The 22,298-nt window shown below is 43.2% G+C and overlaps 1 protein-coding gene and 1 long non-coding RNA gene across 3 annotated transcripts; both read right to left on the bottom strand.

Moving 5' to 3' along the window:
* Positions 1–426: 426 nt before the first annotated feature.
* Positions 427–15,465, bottom strand: snx27b (sorting nexin 27b). 2 transcript variants are annotated; one of them, XM_080038771.1, is made up of 13 exons: positions 15,036–15,465; positions 9,617–9,848; positions 7,634–7,826; positions 7,061–7,125; positions 6,717–6,821; positions 6,553–6,631; positions 5,620–5,783; positions 5,437–5,526; positions 4,331–4,480; positions 4,096–4,224; positions 3,321–3,380; positions 3,164–3,226; positions 427–3,030 (listed from the first exon to the last, which is right to left on the bottom strand). In XM_080038771.1, exons 1-13 carry the CDS (start codon positions 15,362–15,364, stop codon positions 2,986–2,988), a joined length of 1,704 nt encoding a protein of 567 aa, XP_079894897.1. In that variant the 5' UTR covers positions 15,365–15,465; the 3' UTR covers positions 427–2,985. The 2 variants fall into 2 exon arrangements, with proteins under 2 accessions (XP_079894897.1, XP_079894896.1); XM_080038770.1 differs by having other exon boundaries at positions 3,178–3,226.
* An 883-nt stretch (positions 15,466–16,348) lies between these two features.
* LOC307259381 lies at positions 16,349–17,889 on the bottom strand. The gene is made up of 3 exons (XR_013845153.1): positions 17,736–17,889; positions 16,830–16,969; positions 16,349–16,694 (listed from the first exon to the last, which is right to left on the bottom strand). It is a non-coding gene; the product is annotated as an uncharacterized lncRNA (long non-coding RNA).
* Positions 17,890–22,298: the final 4,409 nt, after the last annotated feature.

The raw sequence follows: 22,298 nt of genomic DNA, 5'->3' as shown, positions 1-22,298 counted from the left end.
ACAGCCTGTTGGGTAATTGTCTCCCAGATCTCATTAAAAGACATTGGGGCTGCGGAGAGTAGGGGAGGGAAATGCAGGAGAGAGAGAGAGAGAGAGAGAGAGAGAGAGAGAGAGAGAGAGAGAGAGAGAGAGAGAGAGAGAGAGAGAGAGAGAGAGAGAGAGAGAGAGAGAGAGAGAGTGAGTAAGCCTGTTGGCACACAAAGGAAGAGTGGTAGAACAAGTGTATTCTTGAGAATAAATATCACTCTGCTCAATGATAGGCTTGTATGTAGCTTCACGATTTGGGCAGTCGTCGACTCTGAACTACTCCTACCCACTGTTGTTATCTCAAGTTCCAACCATGCACACACACACGCACACGCGCACACACACACACACACACACACACACACACACACACAATAAAAAAATTAACTTTGCATCAATAAATCAGTTTATTTAAAAGAATATGTTACAATTTATTACAGTAAGCGAAGTAACCAAACACTTTGTCTTCAATTTTACATTTCCACATACAGGTTGTCAATCTCCGTCCTGTTCCTCCTAGCTAGACTTATTTTTAAAAAGCCAAACCAATTCAGGTGAAAAACTTACCGACAGAGACGCGGAAATTTAACATAGTGAAATAAATGTTAGTGACACTTAACTATAATCGGGATGAGAGAGAGAGAGAGACAGAAAGAAAGAGAGAGAGAGAAAGCGCACACGCTTAAAAAGTTGGCGGATCAGACAATCGACCATGTTAGACACGGACTAGTGAACAGACTGGAAATGCTGGATTGCACATTCAATCTCTCGATTCAAGGCTCAACACATTCAATTAAACCCCCGGTACACACCCACACAAGGTCTGTTGAAGCTCATTAATCAACCAAAGTGGCCTTTTCGTGAATGGCACTATCGTTATCACAAGCACTCTCTCATACTACGACTCTTTATGTGCTCGCAAAAAAAATACTGTTGCTATTCTTTTTACGAGCTACATAGGAGTCAGGGCTGGGCGATAATTCAACATTATGTTTTTCTGACATTCATTGGCATTCTATTTTAGTCACATGACCTTATCCTATCTGCTCTGAGTTTGATTGGCTGTAATGGGATTTTGCATTGGCACATTGATTTTGGACTATATTCTTATTACATGATAATCGACCATATCACTCAGCAGTTATATCAGGGCTCATCTTGTAAGAAAAAAAATAAAAAAATAAAATAAAAAGCAGCAGCAACTAGCAACTCTCAAGTAAGAACTTTTATAATGTAAGATATATACAGTATCTTCCCAAATGAGTATAAATGGAGTACATCTTTTAAGATTTGATGACTTAAATAATAAGGTGAAATAAAAATATTGTACCCGAGCAATTATACATATTTAATGTCAGCATTTGGAGTGGGAAGTTTTAATAATGTTAGAACCTGGAACTAGATTCTCTAAAATAAATCTGTTAGACGCACCATTGTATCATTGTATAATTTTGTTATCAAATTATTATTATTTTATTGTAGGAATGAGAACATTAATTGGGTTCATTGAGATGGACATTGTGGGCAATTGCATTGACCTCAGTTACGGGATCAGTAGCTTCAAACCCTTCAGTCAATGTGCGCAGTTATCTTCTGTCTATCATGTTGATTAAGGTTGCAAGCTGCCCCCCCAACACTTCCCAGTCTCCCTGAATGTGCAGTGCATGAGTGATTTATCAGTACGAGAAAAGTAGTGAATTACAGGCCCCATTATAAATCCTATGGGAGCTCCCATAGACAAATCAATCGAAGCCTTCCAGAGAGCAGATGGAAAGAGAAGGACCCCTGCTGTCTCTTATGGGTAGTGCACACACTAAACACACATACTGCATGATCAGCGCTCGGGATCAACGCTGCTTTAAAAAAATGAGCACGGAGTGTTCACATAATACTATAAATACATAAAGGTTTAATGCATGGCTCCGTACACCGCACATAACATGATGATGCTGCAGAACAAAAGCATACTGTACTCCGTCAGTCAAAACATGTATGTAAACTAAGCACAGGGCTAGTTCCCAGTATTAGGCCCACCATCTGCTTCTTAGGTTGTCCAATACTGTTGAATAAAGTGCAGCATTTTAGTCTAAAAAGTTGGAACGTTTTCCTGCTAATGTGTGAAATTCTCACAGCCTGTGTTCTCTATGCATCCAAATCTCCTCCCTCCCTCCTCTCAGTTTCCACATTACAATGTTAATACTTTTCTTTCACAAACGCAAATTTAGCAGCAAACAGATGAAAATGTATGCATGTGACGTAATACAAATTTGACTAACATTCTTAGGGCCCGCCTCTAGTTGGCCCTAATTAATTAACATGCACAAACAAGCTTGCACGCCTAACAGCTGGGCCAAAAAGACACTGCTGCTCTGATCCATCAACTGAGAAGCTGTGTAGAAGTAGTGATTTCCTGTTCAGTTCAATCGGTGTTCCCACTTGTGTGAGAACTAACAACTTCCACTTTCTCCCCTTGTTTGTCCACCAATATTTCCTTATTGACTTCGGCTTTGTCTTACTGGTAGGGACTGCTTCAGAGGAGGCTCAAAACATCCTCATGTACAAGTCATGTTTCACTTTAATTTCCTGCCAACAAGAAGAGGACTGGCATGGATCCATGACTTTGAGTCTATAGAAGCCTCATTTCATTTCGACAGAGCCCTGCTTCAATGCTTGATTATGATGCGCTGGATTTAAGAGTTCTGGTTCAAGTAGCTGTAGCCTTTGAATTTTTCAGTTTTTTTTTCTCTGTTGATTTGTTCATTTGCAGATGCTCGTTGGTTGCATGTTGCATGTGTGGTGGGAGGCTTCTCAGGTTGTAGCCGATGGAGTGTAATTGATGAGCATGTAGTTAATAGCTGAGTGGTGCTGGATCTGGGACTAGATGAGGGCCCAAATTGAGCGCAGCAGTCGGTGTCTAGACAACGACGGTGTCGAGTTAAGAGGTAACGATCTCCCTTCCTAGGTGCCTCCATCCCTTCTGTGCCTCAGCAGCTGGAAAATATTCTGCAAACAGAGACAACAAACGAGACAAAGACACACTCAGAGACAGAAAAAAAACTTACATATTGACGGCCCCCCCCTCCCTCCCAAGGCTATTACTGTATCATAGACTGGACAGAGGCAGGCAAAGCCTTACCTTGCCACACATACCATCTTTACTGCAGTTCTTATTGTCCTTGTCTGTGGCCTCCTCTTCCACCTGAAGAGACACACACACAGCAGGTATGAGTATAAAGGACAAGAATAAAAGGCTTGAAATAAGGTGAGTGAGTTTGTTATTAGATGGTCCTTACCTCCTTCCCCCACTTAAGCTCACAGAAGACTCTCTCAAAGCACTCATGCATGTAGTTAAACTGAACACCGGCCATGCAAAGAAAGAAACATTGATTTAGTTTAGAAAAGAACACTGACTGAACACAAGAATTATGTTGAAAGGTTTTTCATACTGTCCCTTAAAGTCATAGTTCAACATTTTGGGGATTAAACTTTCTGGCTGGGGATAGACTCCAAGGACTCTAACTTCCTGGAGTCTCCGCTGGTTGCCTGGCAACTGCTCAGAGCCATTAAATAGTGTAACCGAAAGAGTAAATTGTTTTTTAAACAATTGTTTTGTATGGATTAAAACAAATGAGTCACAATGTGTTAGGTGAGCTGGTAGTTTGATTTTCTTGTCCAGTCTTTATGCTAAGATAACTGGCTACTCTAGGTAGCCTGAGCCTCATATATTGACTGAAACCACATGAGAGTGGTATGCATTCTCTCACTTAATTTCACTGCAGAGCAAGCAATTCAAATGAAGAGGCTTTCATGAATGTTATAGGAGGTGAGTAAGATTGTAAGGAAACTGGCCATCTATGCCATCATTTTGTAAAACAGAACACATGACATGTTACAAGGGAGCGTATGAAAATTTTAAATAAATTTCCTTTGTTATCATTCAAGTAATAGTTCCAACATTCCATTACTTCATGTTTTTTTGTACAACTGTATCAGCTGTATTTTCCTCAACAATACTTTAAGGAACGGTAGCACATGTGTACAGTAATAATGTGTATGTGTGACACTCACATAGGGTGTAAATATCTTGACCCAGCGTGGTTTCTTCTCTCCCCGTGCGTATTCAAAGCAGAAGGCCATGCCCTCTTCATCCGTGTCCCATCTCTGCATCTCCCCCCATTCAAATGCGATCACCTGGTTCTGGAACACAGCATTGTACATTTTAGTACACTCGCTCCATTTTTACACACAGCAATCTTGTTCATACAAAAAGGATGCACACACTAAGGGAAGCGTTTTGCCTTGCCTCAAGTGTCCCTTCCTCTGTGCAGGCGTGCAGCTTAAAGTGGTGGATGCTGATGGCTGTGATGACGTGGCCTTTGCGTCTGGAGTCGCAGGAACAGTGGGGGAATATGATCTCGTTGTAGCCCTCGCAATCCCGCAACAAACTCAGGTACTGGGAGAGAGAAGAGGTGGAGACAAGATAGAGTTTTTCTACAACATATTACAAGAAGTAGGTCTGCAACTGACTGAGGTTTAGATGTACCTTTTGTTACTCAACTATTTTTAGACTATGCTGTAGAACCATACTTCACACCTAATTTACACACATATTTCGTAGCCTATGAATATTTCCATTTTACAGTAATCTACATGTGATTTAATTTTCCTTTTTATCTATATATATTTACATTATTGGTAGGCCTACATTAAAAAAGATCGTGTTTTGCACATTCATGTGTTGTTGTTTTTCTGTTTGGGTGGGATCTTAGATTTCTCTCTTCATTTGTGTGTTCCTCTCTTTGCATTTTTCTTTTCTTCTTTATACTTTGTTATTGCAGGGAGCCTAAGATGACGAATATATATGATGACTGCTGCTGTGTAATTGTTGTACACGTGACCTAATAGGATCTTGATCTTAAATCTTGAAGTACAGAAAGACACTACGTCATTCCCTGCAGCTCCACTGGTGAGAAAAGGTGTGAGTATTTACAGACTCGGGCAGGTTTAAGTACTCCAAAGTGATGGGAAGTTATTGATGTTTTGAAGCAGGGAGTTTTGAAACACTCTCTTTTTCATTTGTGTCCCTGACACTAAAGTCAAATCTACAATCTCTGATGGCATTTTTCCACATTGTTGTTTCAAACAGTAAAGAGAGACGGAACACGTGGGAGAGAGTGTAGCCTGCTATCGGTCTATGAATGTGTGTGTGAATGGTATCGTGGGAAAGGAAAACAGGTCTCCCTTGCAAAAGAGTCTTCGGACTCAATGGGATTTACCTGTATATATAAAGGTTAAAAAAAAAGAAAAAAAAGAGTGCTTTATGAGGCATGCTGCACTATGATAAGTACACTTGGTAAACTAGTAGTAGATTCAATGTGTGGTGTATGTCCATTTATGTGAGAAACTGACCATGGACATCTTCTTCTGCTCAGCCAGCTTCTGCAGCTGGTAGGACTTCTCCTCCGCTTTGATGAAGCCTTTCTTCATATCATCCAGAGCCTGCAATAACACAGCCAAACAGGGAACACTGATGAAAAAACAACAACAAAAAACACATAACTACACTCATACCAAAAAAACATATGCACACACCTGGTGAAAGAAGTGGTCGACAGCAGCCTGGTTTTCATTGAGCAGAATCTCCTCTTCTGTAGTGAAGAGCCACTTGCGCAGCGTGAGGCAGGTCCCTGGGATGGCCGAGGTATAGTTCTGTACATACAGTTTGTGGGGGAACTCGTTGGGGGCAAGCTTACGCACTGAAGGAGAAAGAGGGAGAAAGACAGGACGGAGAGAGGGAAGACAGGAAGGAGAGTGACATCCCATATTATTCATATAAAAGTAAAAAAATTTCTGAATGTTTGTTTTAAATTTGAAAAATAGTATCTTTCTGCATGTTCAACAGAAAATGTAGTGTCAAATATATGTGAAAACATATAAGCCCTGAATGTAGTTCTCATCGTGTTGGTATGCAGTGGGACAAGAAAATTAAAACTTACTGCCAACATGTACTGTAAACACAAATATGTTATTACCCAATGAAATAAATATTTTAGAGTGGATGGAATGCAAATGTTTATGATGATCTGATCTGCAATTGGTTGAAACATGGATGCCTTCCTTCACAATCACTGAAAGAAGAAAAATGCCATCGAACTTCTGGTCTATTCTTTGCCTGAAAGAAACTTTGTGACCTGATTGCAAAATCACTTGTTTTTTTACTGCCACTGTGCTGCTCCTTCTTTATTTATCTTTACACGGCCCACGGTTAATGGAGAATGCCTTCAATGGTGCTGTGTGGGTTGAAAAGAACTCATTCTGAAAAGATTTCATTTAGTTACGTTTTTAAAAAGAAATCTGACATACTCTTGTGGCGCACTGAAAAGAGCCAGGACCAGTCTTAAATGACATCTACAAGAAACATGCAGGTAACTCATTTTAGAATATTTTGAATAGGATTGTCTCTTGAAGGGAAAGTGGCAAAGTGGCATTATACATAAATTCAAAGACCCATTTGTTCTTACTGACCGAAGGTGTGGTTGATGACCTCAAAGAGAGCAAAGTAGCTTGCTGTTACACTGTCCATCCCTAGCTTCATAACCATGGCCTGAAAGATAAAAAAGAGAAGGAAAAGAGACATAGAAGAGATTGCCGTAATAATAACGTCACTCAGGTCTGCGTGTGTATTTTACCTGGTAGACCTGGTCGGTAGTGGAGTTTTTGTGAACTCTGACAGTGAGCGTGGTTTTGTCGGGCATGGCTATTCGCAGCTCCACATCTGAAACTCCGTTGTAGTTCTAGGACATGAGGAGAGGAGAAAAGCTGTGAGGCCACAGAAAGACACACACACACACACACACACACACACACACACACACACACACACACACACACACACACACACACACACACACACACACACACACACACACACACACACACACACACACACACACACACACACACACACACACACACACACACACACACACACACACACACACACACACACAAATTTTTTTCGGTTTTTATTTACCTCATCTGATTCAGACAGGAACTCCTGCATGATTTCACTTTCTCCAATCACCCTCACAGAGCAAACTGCGGTTAAAAAATGTATGTAAAATATCAACGGATTGTTCATATTACATTATAAGAACAGAGAGGATTATAAAAAAACTACTACAAGTACATCGTGATCATAAGTTGGAGTCAGCGATTTTGGTGAATGCTTGTTGTCATTCAAAACACTTTTTTTTGTCAAAATCAGTGAATTTATCCTCGAGATGCTGCCTATCAGTACTGTGTGTGCGCTGGAAAAAAAATCCAGTGTTAATTCACAGCCTAAGCTCTGTGAACGGGCAATTTGACAGCTACTGTGGATCTCGTTGTTTACCTACCCTTTGTTTTCAGAGCCTAGGCTGTGTATTACCATCAGATATTTTTTCAGTGCACTGTACAAGGCTAGGTAGCGGATCGTCAGCACATATTCACACCACTGATTTTGACAAAAAAAATTTTGAACAACAATTATTCCCTCGAATCGCTGTCTCCACCTTTAACTAAAGTTTTACACCGAGCCAACAACATGCCCGTCATCCTCCCTGACCTTTCTCCATGTATTCTTCCAGGCCTCTGCGTCGTGCGTCCAGCTGTTGCTCCGACAGGGAAAAAGGCCACTTCCCCGGCAGCTTGGGGAAGGTGAAGTTAGCAAACTCCCTCTTCAGGTTTTGGTGTAGGATAACAAACTCACGGAAACGCTTTGAGCACAGCTGCCTGCCTGCCATGTACACATTATATACCTGGGAAAGAGAGAGAGAGAGAGAGAGAGAGAGAGAGAGAGAGAGAGAGAGAGAGAGGACGAGGAAAATGTATATCTTTTAAAGGTGCAGTGTGTAGAATTAATTGGAATTTTTCAGAACAGACTTGGTAGAAATGGAATATAATATTATTATATATATTATATATATAATAAGTGTGTTTTAAATAATGTATAATCGCTTGAAAATAAAAGTTGTTTTTTATTTTATTTCCTTAGAATGAGCTTTTTTTATCTACATAAAAGCGGTGCTTAAAGCAGCTACGAGTAACATTTAAATATCTTTTAAACAGCCTCAAGGGGGCGCCCTTAGCTCAGTTGGCAGGGCGTCCCCCCCATGGGCCTCGGCCAGCAGCGGACCCGGGTTTGGTTCCGGCCCGCGGTCGTTCTCTGCATGTCACTCCCCTCTCTGCCCCATTTCAACTCTGTCTCTACACTATCAATAAAGCATAAAAAATGCAAAAAAAAAAAAAACAGCCTCATGTTTCCTCTGATAATCATAAATTACCTTTAACAGCAAACGAGACCATCAGTGCAAAGAAAGACGTTTTTATATAGTTTTTATTACTGCGTTTGGTCTGGTCGCACACCCAGTCCGATTTTCGGTTCGCACATGCAGGCTCTTTGGTCACATATCCGTATTGGTCGCAGATTTCAGTGTGGCGCAACAACGCGATTTGAGAAGCCTATCCCTCCAGGTGAGGGAAGGGGAGCGGGAGCTTTGTTTGAGACAGTTATTTGTCGTCATAATGACTGATAACGGGGCTGGACCATCAAAGAAAAAAAAAGAAAATGCAATGATGAAAAGCTAAAAGGGAGAGTGGTAGACGAGCGGGAGGGCGTTGCCAAGCAACACAATCTCACGGGAGCGAACTAGACTGCAGTGTTTACTCCTAAATGAATGAGCGGTACTAACACAACGTTTACTTTGCTTCACCATCATCAGATGAGTCGGCCATTATTCATCTGAAATAGTCATTATTATTATAACAACATAAACACATTACCTCATCGTGATCCATACTAACTGCCGCCTCTCGTTAATTCGCTTTCTGTGAGGACACGGAGTCTTTCAGCTCCGTGAGAGTAGTTCGGTGACACTGCATCAACTCATTGCAATCAGGTGTGTGTAGCACTGGCATTAGTTGATGCTGTGTCACTAACCACTCTCACGGAGCCGAAAAGAGTCCGGTGCCCTCACACTTTCAACACACGGACATGCACTATATTGCTTCCTGATTATTTGAATCTTGCACGCCCGGCACAAGCTAGAAAACAGCTTCACGACAGCTAGCGTCATAAAAATACTACCGCTTTTGTCCAAAGGGGCCGCCAATGGACAAAGTTACTCGTAGTGGCTTTAAGTTGCCACCATGGAGGCTGACACTTTGCACTGCCATAATTCCACAGGAGCACATAATGGACAAACGTAATGGCCATATGCATTTTTAAAGTGGGTGTCCTGGGGAAATGCACCTGTTGGAAGACGAAGAAGAAGTAATATAGAATAAAAATAACTAAATACATCTTCACCTCATCACTCGATATTGTGGAAAGACTTGAGGCAGTGGTGGATGATTCCATCTTAAGTGACTAGCTTTTTGTCCTTGAAGGCCACTGTAGCGTTCTGTTATTATTCAAAAGCGATGGGGTTGCATTCTAGAACTTTCACCACTGGATGCCACTAAATATCCAAATATTACACACTGCACCTTTAAAAAAAAAAAAAAACCTTTTGTCCTATTTCTCTGCTAAAAGTCATGCAGCACCCACCACAAATTTTTCCTGGCTGAGCTCGGTGTGTTTGTAGCTGGGCACAGAGATGGGGACGGCCTGCTTGTCAGAGTAGTCATAGCAGGACTGGGCTAAGACGTCGTCCCCGGGATCCAGGCAGTCGGCCTCCTGGGGAGGAACGGACAGCACGGCCAGCACCAGCTCCCTCTCTCCAGCTCGGATCAGGTCCACCACCTGCTTGTGGGTCGCCCCCTCCACATTTACACTATTACTGGGGGAAAAAAACACAGAGGAAGAGATATGTCCATGTTAAAGGTGAAGTAAGCAGTTTATTTATAATATAACTGTTAAATCATTCTTTATTCATACAGTAATCACTTACACGATGTGCGTGTTTCATAAAGCCAATCTCTTAGTCAGCTGCTCTGCATGTAATCAGCAATTAAAATGTATGTAGTATCCCAAAATGTTATCCAATCACAAGAGAGAACGCTACAAACCCACACCCGTCCGCACCCGTCTCACTCATGGTCTCACTGCCGGTGCACGCCGGTTTATGCGCCTACAATGGCGGAGCAGGTAAAAATCCTTCCCAATGTCTGTTTTGATGGTTTTTATCATGTTTTATCACACTTATGGATCTGAGATGATGCTAGATAACTTGCTGCTCGAAGACTGCAGTGCATTAATGTGGTGACGTAGGGACGAGCGAGGGGACTGCTAACTGCAGTAACTGACAGGAAGTTAGCTAAACTGACCATTCCGCTTACAGCTCCTTTAACTAAGGCTGTGAAGGGGTAAATAGTTAACTTTTACTTATCACCATTGTGAAGGAAAGTGTTTGTTTATCTATGCAGAGCGTTTTATCATACAACATGGCAATACATACTAGCGTTGAGTTTTTAGCAAGACTACTGTGCTGTCACGTCATTTGTGTCTATTGCAAATTCTGGGCTATAGCGAAAATTAATCTAGAGAATTTCCAAAAGGTGTAGGTTGTGAATACTTTTTGAAAAAACAAATATTGGTGCGAATAAAGTGAAGCAGCTTTTGTTTATGCGTTGCTTAAAAAACTCCTATCTCCCCCACTCAGGAATAAGACCTTAGGTGTATGTCATTAGTACAGCTGAGCATGAGCAACACTGGGCGTGTGCCCCTTTGGCGGGCATGCGTCAGAGGCATGTCAGCGTTCTTGAGACCAGAGCTACAGTTAACTTTACTCAAAGCAGCCACAGCATCACTTGTAAAAGCTCTTCTTGGCACGCCTGTTTCTGACTCTTTTTATAGACTCATTCCAATGTTAAGGAAAGTTTGGCAAATAAATATTTAAACCACACCAGTACGAGACTTCAAATATAGTATTCCATGCTTTATGTTGTGTGCTAATGAAATGGTTTTCATTGTAATAATTAAAAGAAAATCCTTATTGTAAATATTAACATGATTGCAAAAGTAGGCTTGGCTTCTACTTAAAACTGCAGTGTGTAGAATTGTGGGTTTTATTTCCTAGCAGACTTTGTAGAAAATAATTATAATATCCATAAGTACGTTTAATTTAGTGCATAATAGCTGAATTTTTTTTTTAGAATTATAATTTTTTTCCTTAGAAAGGGTCTCATATATGTCCATATTTCTCCATACCTTGGGCCAAGGCCTTGGCGCCGCCATGTTGGAAGTGTCATAGTTGGAATATCATCAGGTGCATTGTTTAGAATTTAGAATTGTTCTTGTCCTTGAAGGCCACTGTAGCTTCTGTTAATATTCAAAAGGGGTGTAGTTACCCAGGGAGCGTTGCATTCTAGAACTTTATAGAATTTTCTAGAACTTTCTTGATGATGTCATATTACACACTGTACCTTTAAAGGGTGCAGTGTGTAATATGACATCATCAAGAAAGTTCTACAAAGTTCTAGAATGCAACACTCCCTGGGTAACCCCAACCCTTTCGAATAATAACAGAAGCTACAGTGGCCTTCAAGGACAAGAACAATTAAAAATGTTAAACAATGCACCTGATGACATTCCAACTATGACACTTTCAAGATGGCGGCACTAGGCCTTGGTCCAAAATATGCAGAAATATGGACATATATGAGACCCTTTCTAAGAGAAAAATAAATAATTCTAAACATTTTTTTCAGCTATTATGCACTAAATTAAATGTACTTATGGATATTATAATTACTTTCTACAAAATCTGCTAGGAAATAAAACCCAAAATTCTACACTGCAGGTTTAAGTGTTTTCAAGAACAACAGCAGCCAGAAGAACTGCCTTAATGTCTCTTGCTATTCATTTTCATAACCTGAATGCAATGACAATGAATACCTTGGGGGAAATCTTTATTGTTATTTGTGTGGCATTAAAGGTCAGCGGTTCTGGAGAATGCTTGTTGTAAAAATAACTTTTTGTCAAAATCAGTAAATATCTCCTCACGCTCCGCTACCTGTAGAACTGTGTGTGTGCGCTGAAAAAGGATACAGTATCGAAACACGACCTAGGCTCAAGCCCCAACCACAGCGAGTTCTACCAGCATCCAATGCGGAAGTGACAAAAAATTCAGTTCACCAAGTAAGTGGCCACTAAGATGTGATACCAAAATAGCCCGTTTTCACAGCATAATTAAACCTATTTACGGCCTGGTAAAAAAAAAACATTCTATTTAAGCCATATCTCTATGACATCACTGAGGGGGAAGATTTTTTTTGGATTACGCTAGTTTTTAAAATATTGGAGGTTAAAATGTACTTAAATAATTAGGGGTGCAGCCTCTTGACTGACAGCTAGCAGCCCGCTGGCCCTCACTTCGCCTCTGAGGTATACGTCAGCTAGATGGGCATATCTACCTCCCCCTGACGTCATATCAATGCCCTTTTTCGGTAAGAGTAAAAATCTGACAAGATGGCGAAGCACATAGGCCAGGACAATTGGATGTAGTTGGAATAACTGAGGTCAGCCTGGATGCTACAACCATTTTATATACTATATGCCTATCTATGTAAGTAGGCATGTTGCTAGCTAGTGTGGGCCCCTTTTGTTTACATACCCAAACTTTGTTTAAAGGGGCACTGTGTAATATGACATCATCAAGAAACTTCTATAAAGTTTTAGAATGCACTTAAAAGAATACTTAAAATGTTAAACAGTGCCCCTTTCAATACCAGTTTATAGGTAGGTGATATTGAGGATATTCACTGATTTTGACGAGAAGCTTTCCCAGAATCACAGACTAGACCTATAAGTGGTTCTTCAAAGATAGGCTCTGATTTTCTAATACATGAGTTTTTCCAAATAGGTTGATGTTAGAATATGTTGTTCAAATACACTTTGAGCTGCTCAGAGAGATAAAAAAAGCTATTCTCACATCAACTTTCCCTTTTACTGTAGCCTAGTTGTCCTTCCGTTTCCACACTGCGTATGTGTGTGTGTGTGTGTGTGTGTGTGTCTAGTCAGTCTAGTCTGTCTGTCTGTGTATGTATTCAGAATGAGCTTGTGACTGACAGCTGATCTGTTATGGCGGCCAAGGCTACGCACGGCTAAAGTTCAGTGTGGGCACAGGCGCTCCAATACCATTCAATAATAACTCTATGGCAAGCGGAAACAAGGCGCACGTGGCGAGGCTGAAACCAGCGTTGGTGAGGATAGATGATTAAGAAGGAAGAAATAAGCTAAGACTGATAGGGGAGACCCAAATAAAACCATCTTGCAGGTGCAGTGGAAGAAAGAAAGCACACACATCTGCCACGCGACAAAGCACAGACGAAGCACTTTGGAATCCTTTTGCTTGGAGCAGCTTTATGACCATATAACAACTACCTGATGTGGTGGCGGCCTTTGCACTATCAGCACTTCTGAGCATAACAAATACTTTTAAAGGGGCATTTCCCCATGTGTTATATCTTTTGGGTGGAGTCAGCGACTTCGGGAATGCTTTTTTATATATTTTTTTTTCAAAATCAGTGAATATCTCCTCACGATACGCTACCTGCCTTTACTGGGTGCACACACACACAGTACTACGGACAGGTAGCGGAACGTGATATTCACAAGCATCCTTCAGAATTTGGTTTTTAGGGTGGTTTTTTTCAACATTGTACTTTATCCAAGCACTTACTTACACATGCAAAAGAAAAAGATATGCACCTAAAACATAAAGCTAAATCTGACTCAATAATATAACCTGCACACAGAGAGAATGGGTATTGTTCAGGAGGCTGGGGGAAAAAGTTATGCAGGGTCATAGATTATTCTGCAGCAAAGGCAGGAGATGTTTGTAAAAAGAAGTATTGATTGCATAGCTAATAGCAGAGGCTCTATACCAGTACAGCAGCTAGTACACAGGCACTCCACACTGACATACTTATTGAGTACATATGCTGTGCCTTGACAGCAAGGCTAAATACAACAATGAATATGTAACATGCATCTAGTCAAATTTGGGCCTGTTGTATGCGCTGCACAGTTGATGAGACCGTCCCAAATGAGGCCAGTAAAGCTCATGTTACTTGGAGCCTACACTGAGGACAAATAAATGAGTCATGGACATAAACACAATCAGTAGAGCCAATAATCAAGATGATGTTGACGAAGAATAACTGATCGCTGGCATATAAAACTAATGGGTTCAACAAACTGCCAGGTTTCTGCAGGGGTTATCCATTAACGAAGCAGTGTGCAAAAACCTGCCTATGAGATAGTGGATTTTAGAGAGCAAAGCCAATCAGTATTGAAGTGGAGGTATCCCTCCCTTTCTGCATCACCTTTAATCCACACAAACAGACACACTGTTGCGCCAGTACTGATGCTCAACTGTATGCTGCGCGTTCCTCTCCATAGTAACAGAGCCTAACAAGCCGTCTCCATGCATACTTATGGCGCCAGTAAGGACAGCCACCCGAACCCCGATTGCACTCACTCAGTACTTGATAGTAACAACAAATGCATTAAAAACAAGTCTGGTTAATGCATCAAGATGAGAGATGCTGATGATCACGATTGGCCTCTTTTTAACCTTCGTGACTAATGCAAGCAAAGCTATTAAGCTCATATTAATAATAGGCTAATCATAATAATAATAATACATTTAATTTATATATCGCTTTTCTCTCAGTCAGAGCTCTTAATGAGTATAAAGGGGTGACTTGAGATATTTTGGCACGCTGTGGATGAGTGGAATAGGTTTCAGCGTGACGGGAATTGCTAATGATCCCTGGATCTTTTCCCTCTGACATACACACACACACACACTCTTTTCATTGGGATGAACGGCTATTCTGCCCACGGAAGACCAGTATGATGATGGTGCATGCACACACTGGTTCCAGTTATTAAAGAGAGACATTGAATGTTATTCTGCTTGCCTTGGTTTTTAATGACAATCACTCAGGGATGAAAACTGTAGGTTACTCATAATAATAATATGCTTTGGCTTAAGTGAGCTAAAGCAGTAGCCACTTACACCTCAAGAATCCTGTCCCCCTTCGAGATACCGGCTCTGTCGGCGGCACCTCCCGGTAGGACAGCACTGACGTGCTGCAGTGGAGCGTACAGTTCCCCGTTAATGCTCCGGAGTTGCCCGCCTTCACTAACTTGTCCCCGGACATTGAAACCATATCCCGAGTCGGACTTCACTATCCGGACTAGCCGTGGGCCTGAGGTAACCGTGGTTGCCGTTTGGCAATCGCCGCCGCCCGGTGTGATGTTACCGCTACCGTAGCCGTTACGAGAGGAAGGGTGAGGCAACGGAGGGACAGGCGAACAAATTCCTTGTCCCTCGACGTCCGCCATTTTTCTACACTATTATTATCATCCACTCCACAGTTCAGCTCACAGTAAATAACCCTGCAAACATTAGCTGGTGGTAGCAGGCTAATCATGTAGCTAACTGACCGAGATCGCCGGAAAATACCGACAGAGGCCGAGGATTGGCGAGGGACCGCCCCCCGGATGCGTTCCATGTGGGTCATTTCAGACTGACTCTTTCGCTTGGGTTCGGTTCCTAACCTAACCGTGAATGGGTTCTGGGTACACCAGTTGATGGTAGATGGTAGTTTTCATACATGCTGAGAGAGAGAGAGAGAGAGAGAGAGAGAGAGAGCGAGAGAGAGAGAGAGAGAGAGAGAGAGAGAGAGAGAGAGAGAGTTGTTTCCAGGCTGATAGAATAGGAAAGATATTGCTAGGCCTAATCCGTAGCCTTTTTTATTTTTTAACTCCGAATATCCACCTTTGGAAATGGTAGGTTTCACTATCCTGTTCTTATTTTGATGGCATCACATCATTGAATCTTGTTGTGCTAAACACAAGGGGGCAGCCTTGGAAAGGCTGCGCATCTTGACAAACACATCTTAAAAACACATGCGCACAGTAGAATGAATTCATTCTTAAATACATGCCCCTGGAGATTAGGCCTACTTTAAGATGTCATGTCTGTTTCGTGGAGATTTAATAAGCAACTGAAAGGACTTGTAGGTGTAGCCTATTTTAAACATACTTCATTTTAAACCAATCATGTTTAAAGCATGTTAAAGACCATGTGGATAGCTACAACTCTGTTTGCCTCTCTCTCTATGTCCTGTTATATGTCCAATCCAAACAGTGACACATTTCATTGTGGGATGGGTCCCTGAAGAGACTGCCATTTCAGTTAGGCTACATATTATATTAAAGATTGAATGTATTTTTAAAGATGATTTTAAAGGCATTCATTCCCATGAATATGGAGTAGAAAGCAAATCAGTATGTTTTCTTAAGAATACACACTTAAAACACTGGTAAAATGTGACATCATTCATTTATTTATTAATCACCTCTGACATTCAAAATCAGTGACACACACAGTAAGGGTCAATTTCAGGACAAATGATAATGACACATGCACATTTATGGATGTGACTGAAGTGCTGGTGGAAGTTCGATCACCCAGTTTTATTTTCATTTAGTACAAATTAAAGAGGGTAAGACAGTTGTGAGGCATATGTGGCCAAAGTATTTAGCACTCAATTCAAAACATTGCTGAGAGGGTTAGTACGAAAACACCATACTCCATGTAATTAACTTTTCCATCTTCGTCAGCATCAAGAGCGGCGAAGAACTTGTCCACTTCAGCCTGTTTGGCGGACTGCAGCGAAAGAAAAAGAACAAAACAAAAACAGTCACAGTTAGGATGTGTAAGTGGCTTCACAAAAAAACATCAATCAGGCAAAGAGGCCTTTACAGCTCGGTGTTGCAATGTCACTCCATCTTTTCAACTTACTTTTCCCTGCTGAAACTCATCACGGAGTAGATTGGACAGTTCTTTCTTGGTCATGGTGCTAGCGTCTCCGTCTTCTCCAGCGTACTTCATGAAGACAGACTTCATGGTGGCCAATGCAGCTATTAACTTTGACATGGTGGCTGAAACAAGAAAAACATATTGTTGACTGTTATTCAGTGTTTGTTTCTTTATTCACTTGTATCGACTTGTTAATTTTACATGGCTGCATCATTGTAACACATACATTGGACTCTGCTTTGGAGCATCTATTTAAAACACTGCAAGTATGTAGATGAACAGCCAGGATCAGGAATGTAAACAGTTAACATTCTCATTTCCTCCAAGTCTTGCTCTTTTTAGTTAATTTGCATTGGTTTTAAACCAGTGGCGACAGAGAAGCAAATACATTGGTACATGCAACACTTTATTAAAAACAAATTCAAGGCATCTGAACCCTGCCTCCCCCTCTAATTGTTGTTTTCTTGACGGCTTTGGCTCTGCTCTGTCTTGCATTCCTCCCACCACTAATTTTCTTTTTTAATTCCTCCTACCCTACTGCATACCTCAAGTTCTTTTTATGGAGGGGAATCTTTGGCCACCTTAATTTACTGAATCCCCAATTTTCACATTATAATATTCAGTTATTTATTCTAATATTTAAATGATATCATTATAAACTTGACATAGATGGAAAACATTGACATGAGGTTGACATGGCAGCAGCCCTATCCAGACACAGCGCCATACACAATAGACGAACCACACCCAAGTGTCAATTCATGCAGGTCAGGCTACACAAACTGCTACATGTCAGGGATCAAGCATTATATCATTTAAAAAAGCAAAAATGAGACAAGGTATTAATGCCTCAGTATAGAAAGAAGTTTGACACAAATGTCCACTTACCGAACTGGATGAATTTGGTGTGTGGGTCGAGAGTGAAGAGAGGAGATGTGTGCGGAGAACATCAACACAAACCTTTTTATATAGAGGATGACACACCCTATTTCCATTCCTCCACCCCTCTTGATATCGTTTTTTTCAATCTTTTTTTTTTGGTCTCTCCGGAAAAACGTAGAAACAAAATGTTGAAATGATAAAAAGCTGGAAGGCCTCTGTTGGAAAGGCCGCTTCCCTCATGCACCCGCACTCGCCGTGCCCGCGCTTATATTACTTTTGGACATTCCATGCGCACAGAGGGGCAGAGAGTTCAGCGGAGGAGTAGTGTCTGTTTGTGTGCGTTATTGACCAAAACACCCCACACACACATTCTGTTACTTATACAGACCTAACCCCACAAAGCCTAAGTTAATTAACCTGTGCATTGCTGTGCTGTGCTGTAAACCACCAAAGTCTGCTATTAAAGCCCATGACTGCATCCTACCATCTACTGTGTGTTCTTACCGACACCCCAGGAAGACACTCTGCTCTAACCCATTAGCCTTATACAGTCCACCCATTCAACAATTGGTCCTTCGAGCCGGATATTGTGATTTTCCTGGATTGAGACGTTGCCTTTCAACATGCAGCCAAGGCCACGACGCCAACTTCAGCCACCTGCCCACCTCCTAGACTATGTCTATGACTTGAGTGTAGGCCAGAGATTTACTAGTCAACCCCCTTTATCCCTTAACACAGCACAGCATGCACATGGCACCGAGGATGGAGCGATAGCATCTCCAGGCTCTTCTGGAGCATCCAGCCCCTTAAGCCAGTCAGGCCCCATGGATGCACTGACTTCAGCCTTCGAGGAGGGACTTCCACCTTCAAGTAAGCAAAGCATGGATCCGCGACATCATGCTTCCAGACCTCATGGTCCCCTCCTACAGCCTATCCCCGCTCCACAGCCCCTCCCTTACCACCGGCCATGGGAAATGAGCCTCCAGCAGTTACCACACGTGCCACCTGGCCCGCCCGGGTTACCTCAACCTCCAGTGAGTATGTACCAGCCGTACGCTGTCAACCCAGCACAAAGTACTGCAACACTGACATTTCCTCAGTCTTTGCCTGCGACTACGCAACCACCCCAGATGAGTCACAACCTTGGAGCTTCGACGGCGCAGTATCTTCCACAGTATCCTCCACAGCCCAGCTATAGCTATCCTCACCCCTCGAGTCAGTTGACTGGTCACCAGCCTTATCCTCATCCACCCAGCCTACCCCCTACCAAGATGGATGGTTCAGCCAAGGACCAGGGCTTATATGATCTCTTAGGGAGCATGCTACACGAGCTGCAAGTCGTCAAAGATAAATTAGCCTCTGTGACTCCTAGTCAGCCCCAACCAGATGCGTTACCACAAGCTGCCTACATGCCGTACTATGATGCCTCTCGGGTGCAGCCTACAGCGATGCTCTATAGCTACCTGCACCAGCCTCCTGTTCAGTCACAACCTGCTGCCTACGCAGCTCAGCCTGCTCATGCTTGGTATCAACAGCCCAAGGTAGAGCCACCTGGATCCTTCCATGCTCACCCACCACAGGTGCCTTCTCAGCAACCTTACCCCACTCCGCAGAGACCTCACTCAGGTGCCCCAATGACACCTCACGCATACTCAGCAGTCCAGGAACAGATCTACCGGGGTCCCAAGCCAACAATACCAAACTTTGTCACTAACGACCCTAGCGAGTTCACTCGTTTAAGGATAGCCCTTGACAACCTGTTGCCTCGCGACGCCACCGAGTTATTTAAGTATCAAATCTTGATGGATCATTTGAAGTTTGAAGATGCTCGCCTGGTGGCGGACGCCTTTCTTAACTCCCCATCCCCCTATTCAGACACAATGGCTGCTCTAACTGAGAGATATGGACAGCCTCATAAGCTGGCTCTTAAGAAGATTGCCAATGTGATGGATTCACCTGACGTCCAGAGGGGAGACACAGAAGCATTTCAGAGATTTGCCTTACAGATAAGGGCCCTTGTGGGCATGCTGAACACTCTAGGCCCTGAAGGTGAAGCAGAGCTGAGATGCGGGTCTCATGCAGAGCGACTCCTGAGTAAGTTACCAGCAGAGATGAGGTCAGAGTTCCGACGTCATATGGGCCGTCGCCCTGGGCCAGTGTACACTCTCCATGACCTGTCAGAGTGGCTCCAGTATGAGGCTTGGTGCCAGAGCTTCGATTGCCATACCAGCAGCAAGGGACCTAAACAAGGGCAGAGACCGGATCCCAAGAGAGAGGTTAAATCATTCATCTGTTCAACTACCGTACTGCATGGAGCCGCTGAGGTTGAAGAGGAACAGACTTCTGAGCCAGCCCCGTCCAAGCAAACTCAGAAGACCTTCTGTCCTTACTGTGGAAAGGACGATCATTATCTCAGCCAGTGTGCTACCTTCAAGGCATTCAGTAAAGATCAGATTACCGACTGGATCAAGACCAATCACAGATGTTGGCGCTGTGGACGTACACACATGGCCGCTCAGTGTACCCTGAAGAAGCCATGCAGCATATGTAATGGCAAACACCTCCAGATCCTCCATGAAGTCAACTCCAAAGGCGCGAGTGAAAGGCCCCCCCTGGTGAGTTCAATTACTCAATCCTTCTATCTGGACAACCCCACAGATTGCAAGCGAGTCCTCCTTAAGGTCATCAGAGTCTTGCTTCGCTATCAAGGTAAGACCCTCAACACTTATGCAGTACTGGACGATGGATCGCAACGTACTATCCTTCTCTCTCCTGCTGCCCACAAGCTTGGTTTACAAGGCACAGATGAGAGTTTACCCCTGAGAACGATCCGCCAAGATGTCCAAACCATTAATGGTTCCTCAGTCTCCTTTCAGATCTCGCCTGCAACCCATCCTCAGAAGATCTTTGAGATCACAGCAGCCTTCACAGCCAAACACCTTGAACTGGCTGACCACTCCTACCCTGCTGCCATCCTGCAAAGGTATAAGCACCTCAAAGATATCCCACTGCAGCCCTTTGAACATGTGCAGCCCTTACTCCTCATCGGCGCTGATCACACTCACTTGATCACTCCAACTGCACCTGTTCGCTCTGGCCCACCAGACGGGCCAACTGCCATCAAGACACGGCTTGGATGGGCGCTACAGGGACCAGCACGATACCTCCAGACACAGCTTCAGCCGCAGCAGTGCCTCTTCCTCTCCCTCACCCCTGCAGAGCTCAAGCTGAAGAGAGATGTAGAAAGGTTGCGGCAGCTCGATGTCTTACCTTATCGCTTTGAGAAGCAAGTAACAAGATCTAGGGAGGATCAGGAAGCCTCCAACCTCCTGAAAACCAAGACGACCAGAGTGGAGGTGAACGGTGACCTCAGTTACGCCACACCACTACTACGCAAGAAAGACTCGCCATGCCTCCAGGCCCCCAAGGAAGCTGTGATGACCTGCCTCATGAGCATGGAGAGACGCCTTGTGAAAGACCCTGACAAGACAGCAGTTTGCACTGCAGAAGTGGAGAAGCACGTTACCAGCGCTGTAACTGATCTTACCTCAGAGACCACTTTCCGTGGGTTTATCACCCCACTACCACCCGAAACAGACAGGGCCAAATACAGCAGCCGGCAGGAACTGGGAAAGGCAGGGGTTGAGAACCTCAATGGGGCGGCAGGTCTTCCTCCAACCAGTACCTTTCAAGATGCAAGGGATCAAGCTCTAAGTAGGGACCAGTTGGAGAGCTTTCCTGAAGATTATCGACTCCTGAAGGCAGACCTAGCAGATCCAGATCCTGTGACACCCAACAGCCTTTTGATGGGGCGGCCAGCCGATTCCCTCCCCCAGATCGTGTATCCAGAGTCTGAGCTGCTAGGAAGACGGAGATGCTACCTGAGTTACCGGACGGAGAGGGCAATCCTGACGGCCAGGATGGACCTTAGGTCGGCCTTTCCATGGTGCAAATTTCAACACAAATTTGGGGGCGGCTTTGTTGGAAAGGCCGCTTCCCTCATGCACCCGCACTCGCCGTGCCCGCGCTTATATTACTTTTGGACATTCCATGCGCACAGAGGGGCAGAGAGTTCAGCGGAGGAGTAGTGTCTGTTTGTGTGCGTTATTGACCAAAACACCCCACACACACATTCTGTTACTTATACAGACCTAACCCCACAAAGCCTAAGTTAATTAACCTGTGCATTGCTGTGCTGTGCTGTAAACCACCAAAGTCTGCTATTAAAGCCCATGACTGCATCCTACCATCTACTGTGTGTTCTTACCGACACCCCAGGAAGACACTCTGCTCTAACCCATTAGCCTTATACAGTCCACCCATTCAACAGCCTCCTTTCTTGCTTTTTACTCACAGCTTTTACTTTGCAGGTAAAATATTTTACTGCCAAACACATGAGGACGCCAAAAGAAATGATTCGGTGCCTTGTATTAAACTTTCACCAATAGAAATACATCAGCCAGATGTAGCACAGATGCAGCATGTGTATAATTTAAGCACCACAAAGAGATAACAGATAATTATTATACGATTGATATTTTAAAATGAAAGGGCTTGATACTTTCTGAG

This window comes from Ammodytes marinus (genome assembly GCF_949987685.1).
Source record: "Ammodytes marinus genome assembly, chromosome: 13".
Lineage (NCBI taxonomy): Eukaryota > Metazoa > Chordata > Actinopteri > Uranoscopiformes > Ammodytidae > Ammodytes > Ammodytes marinus.
Note: the sequence above shows the minus strand (reverse complement) of the source record. Positions and strands in the feature narration are given on the sequence as shown.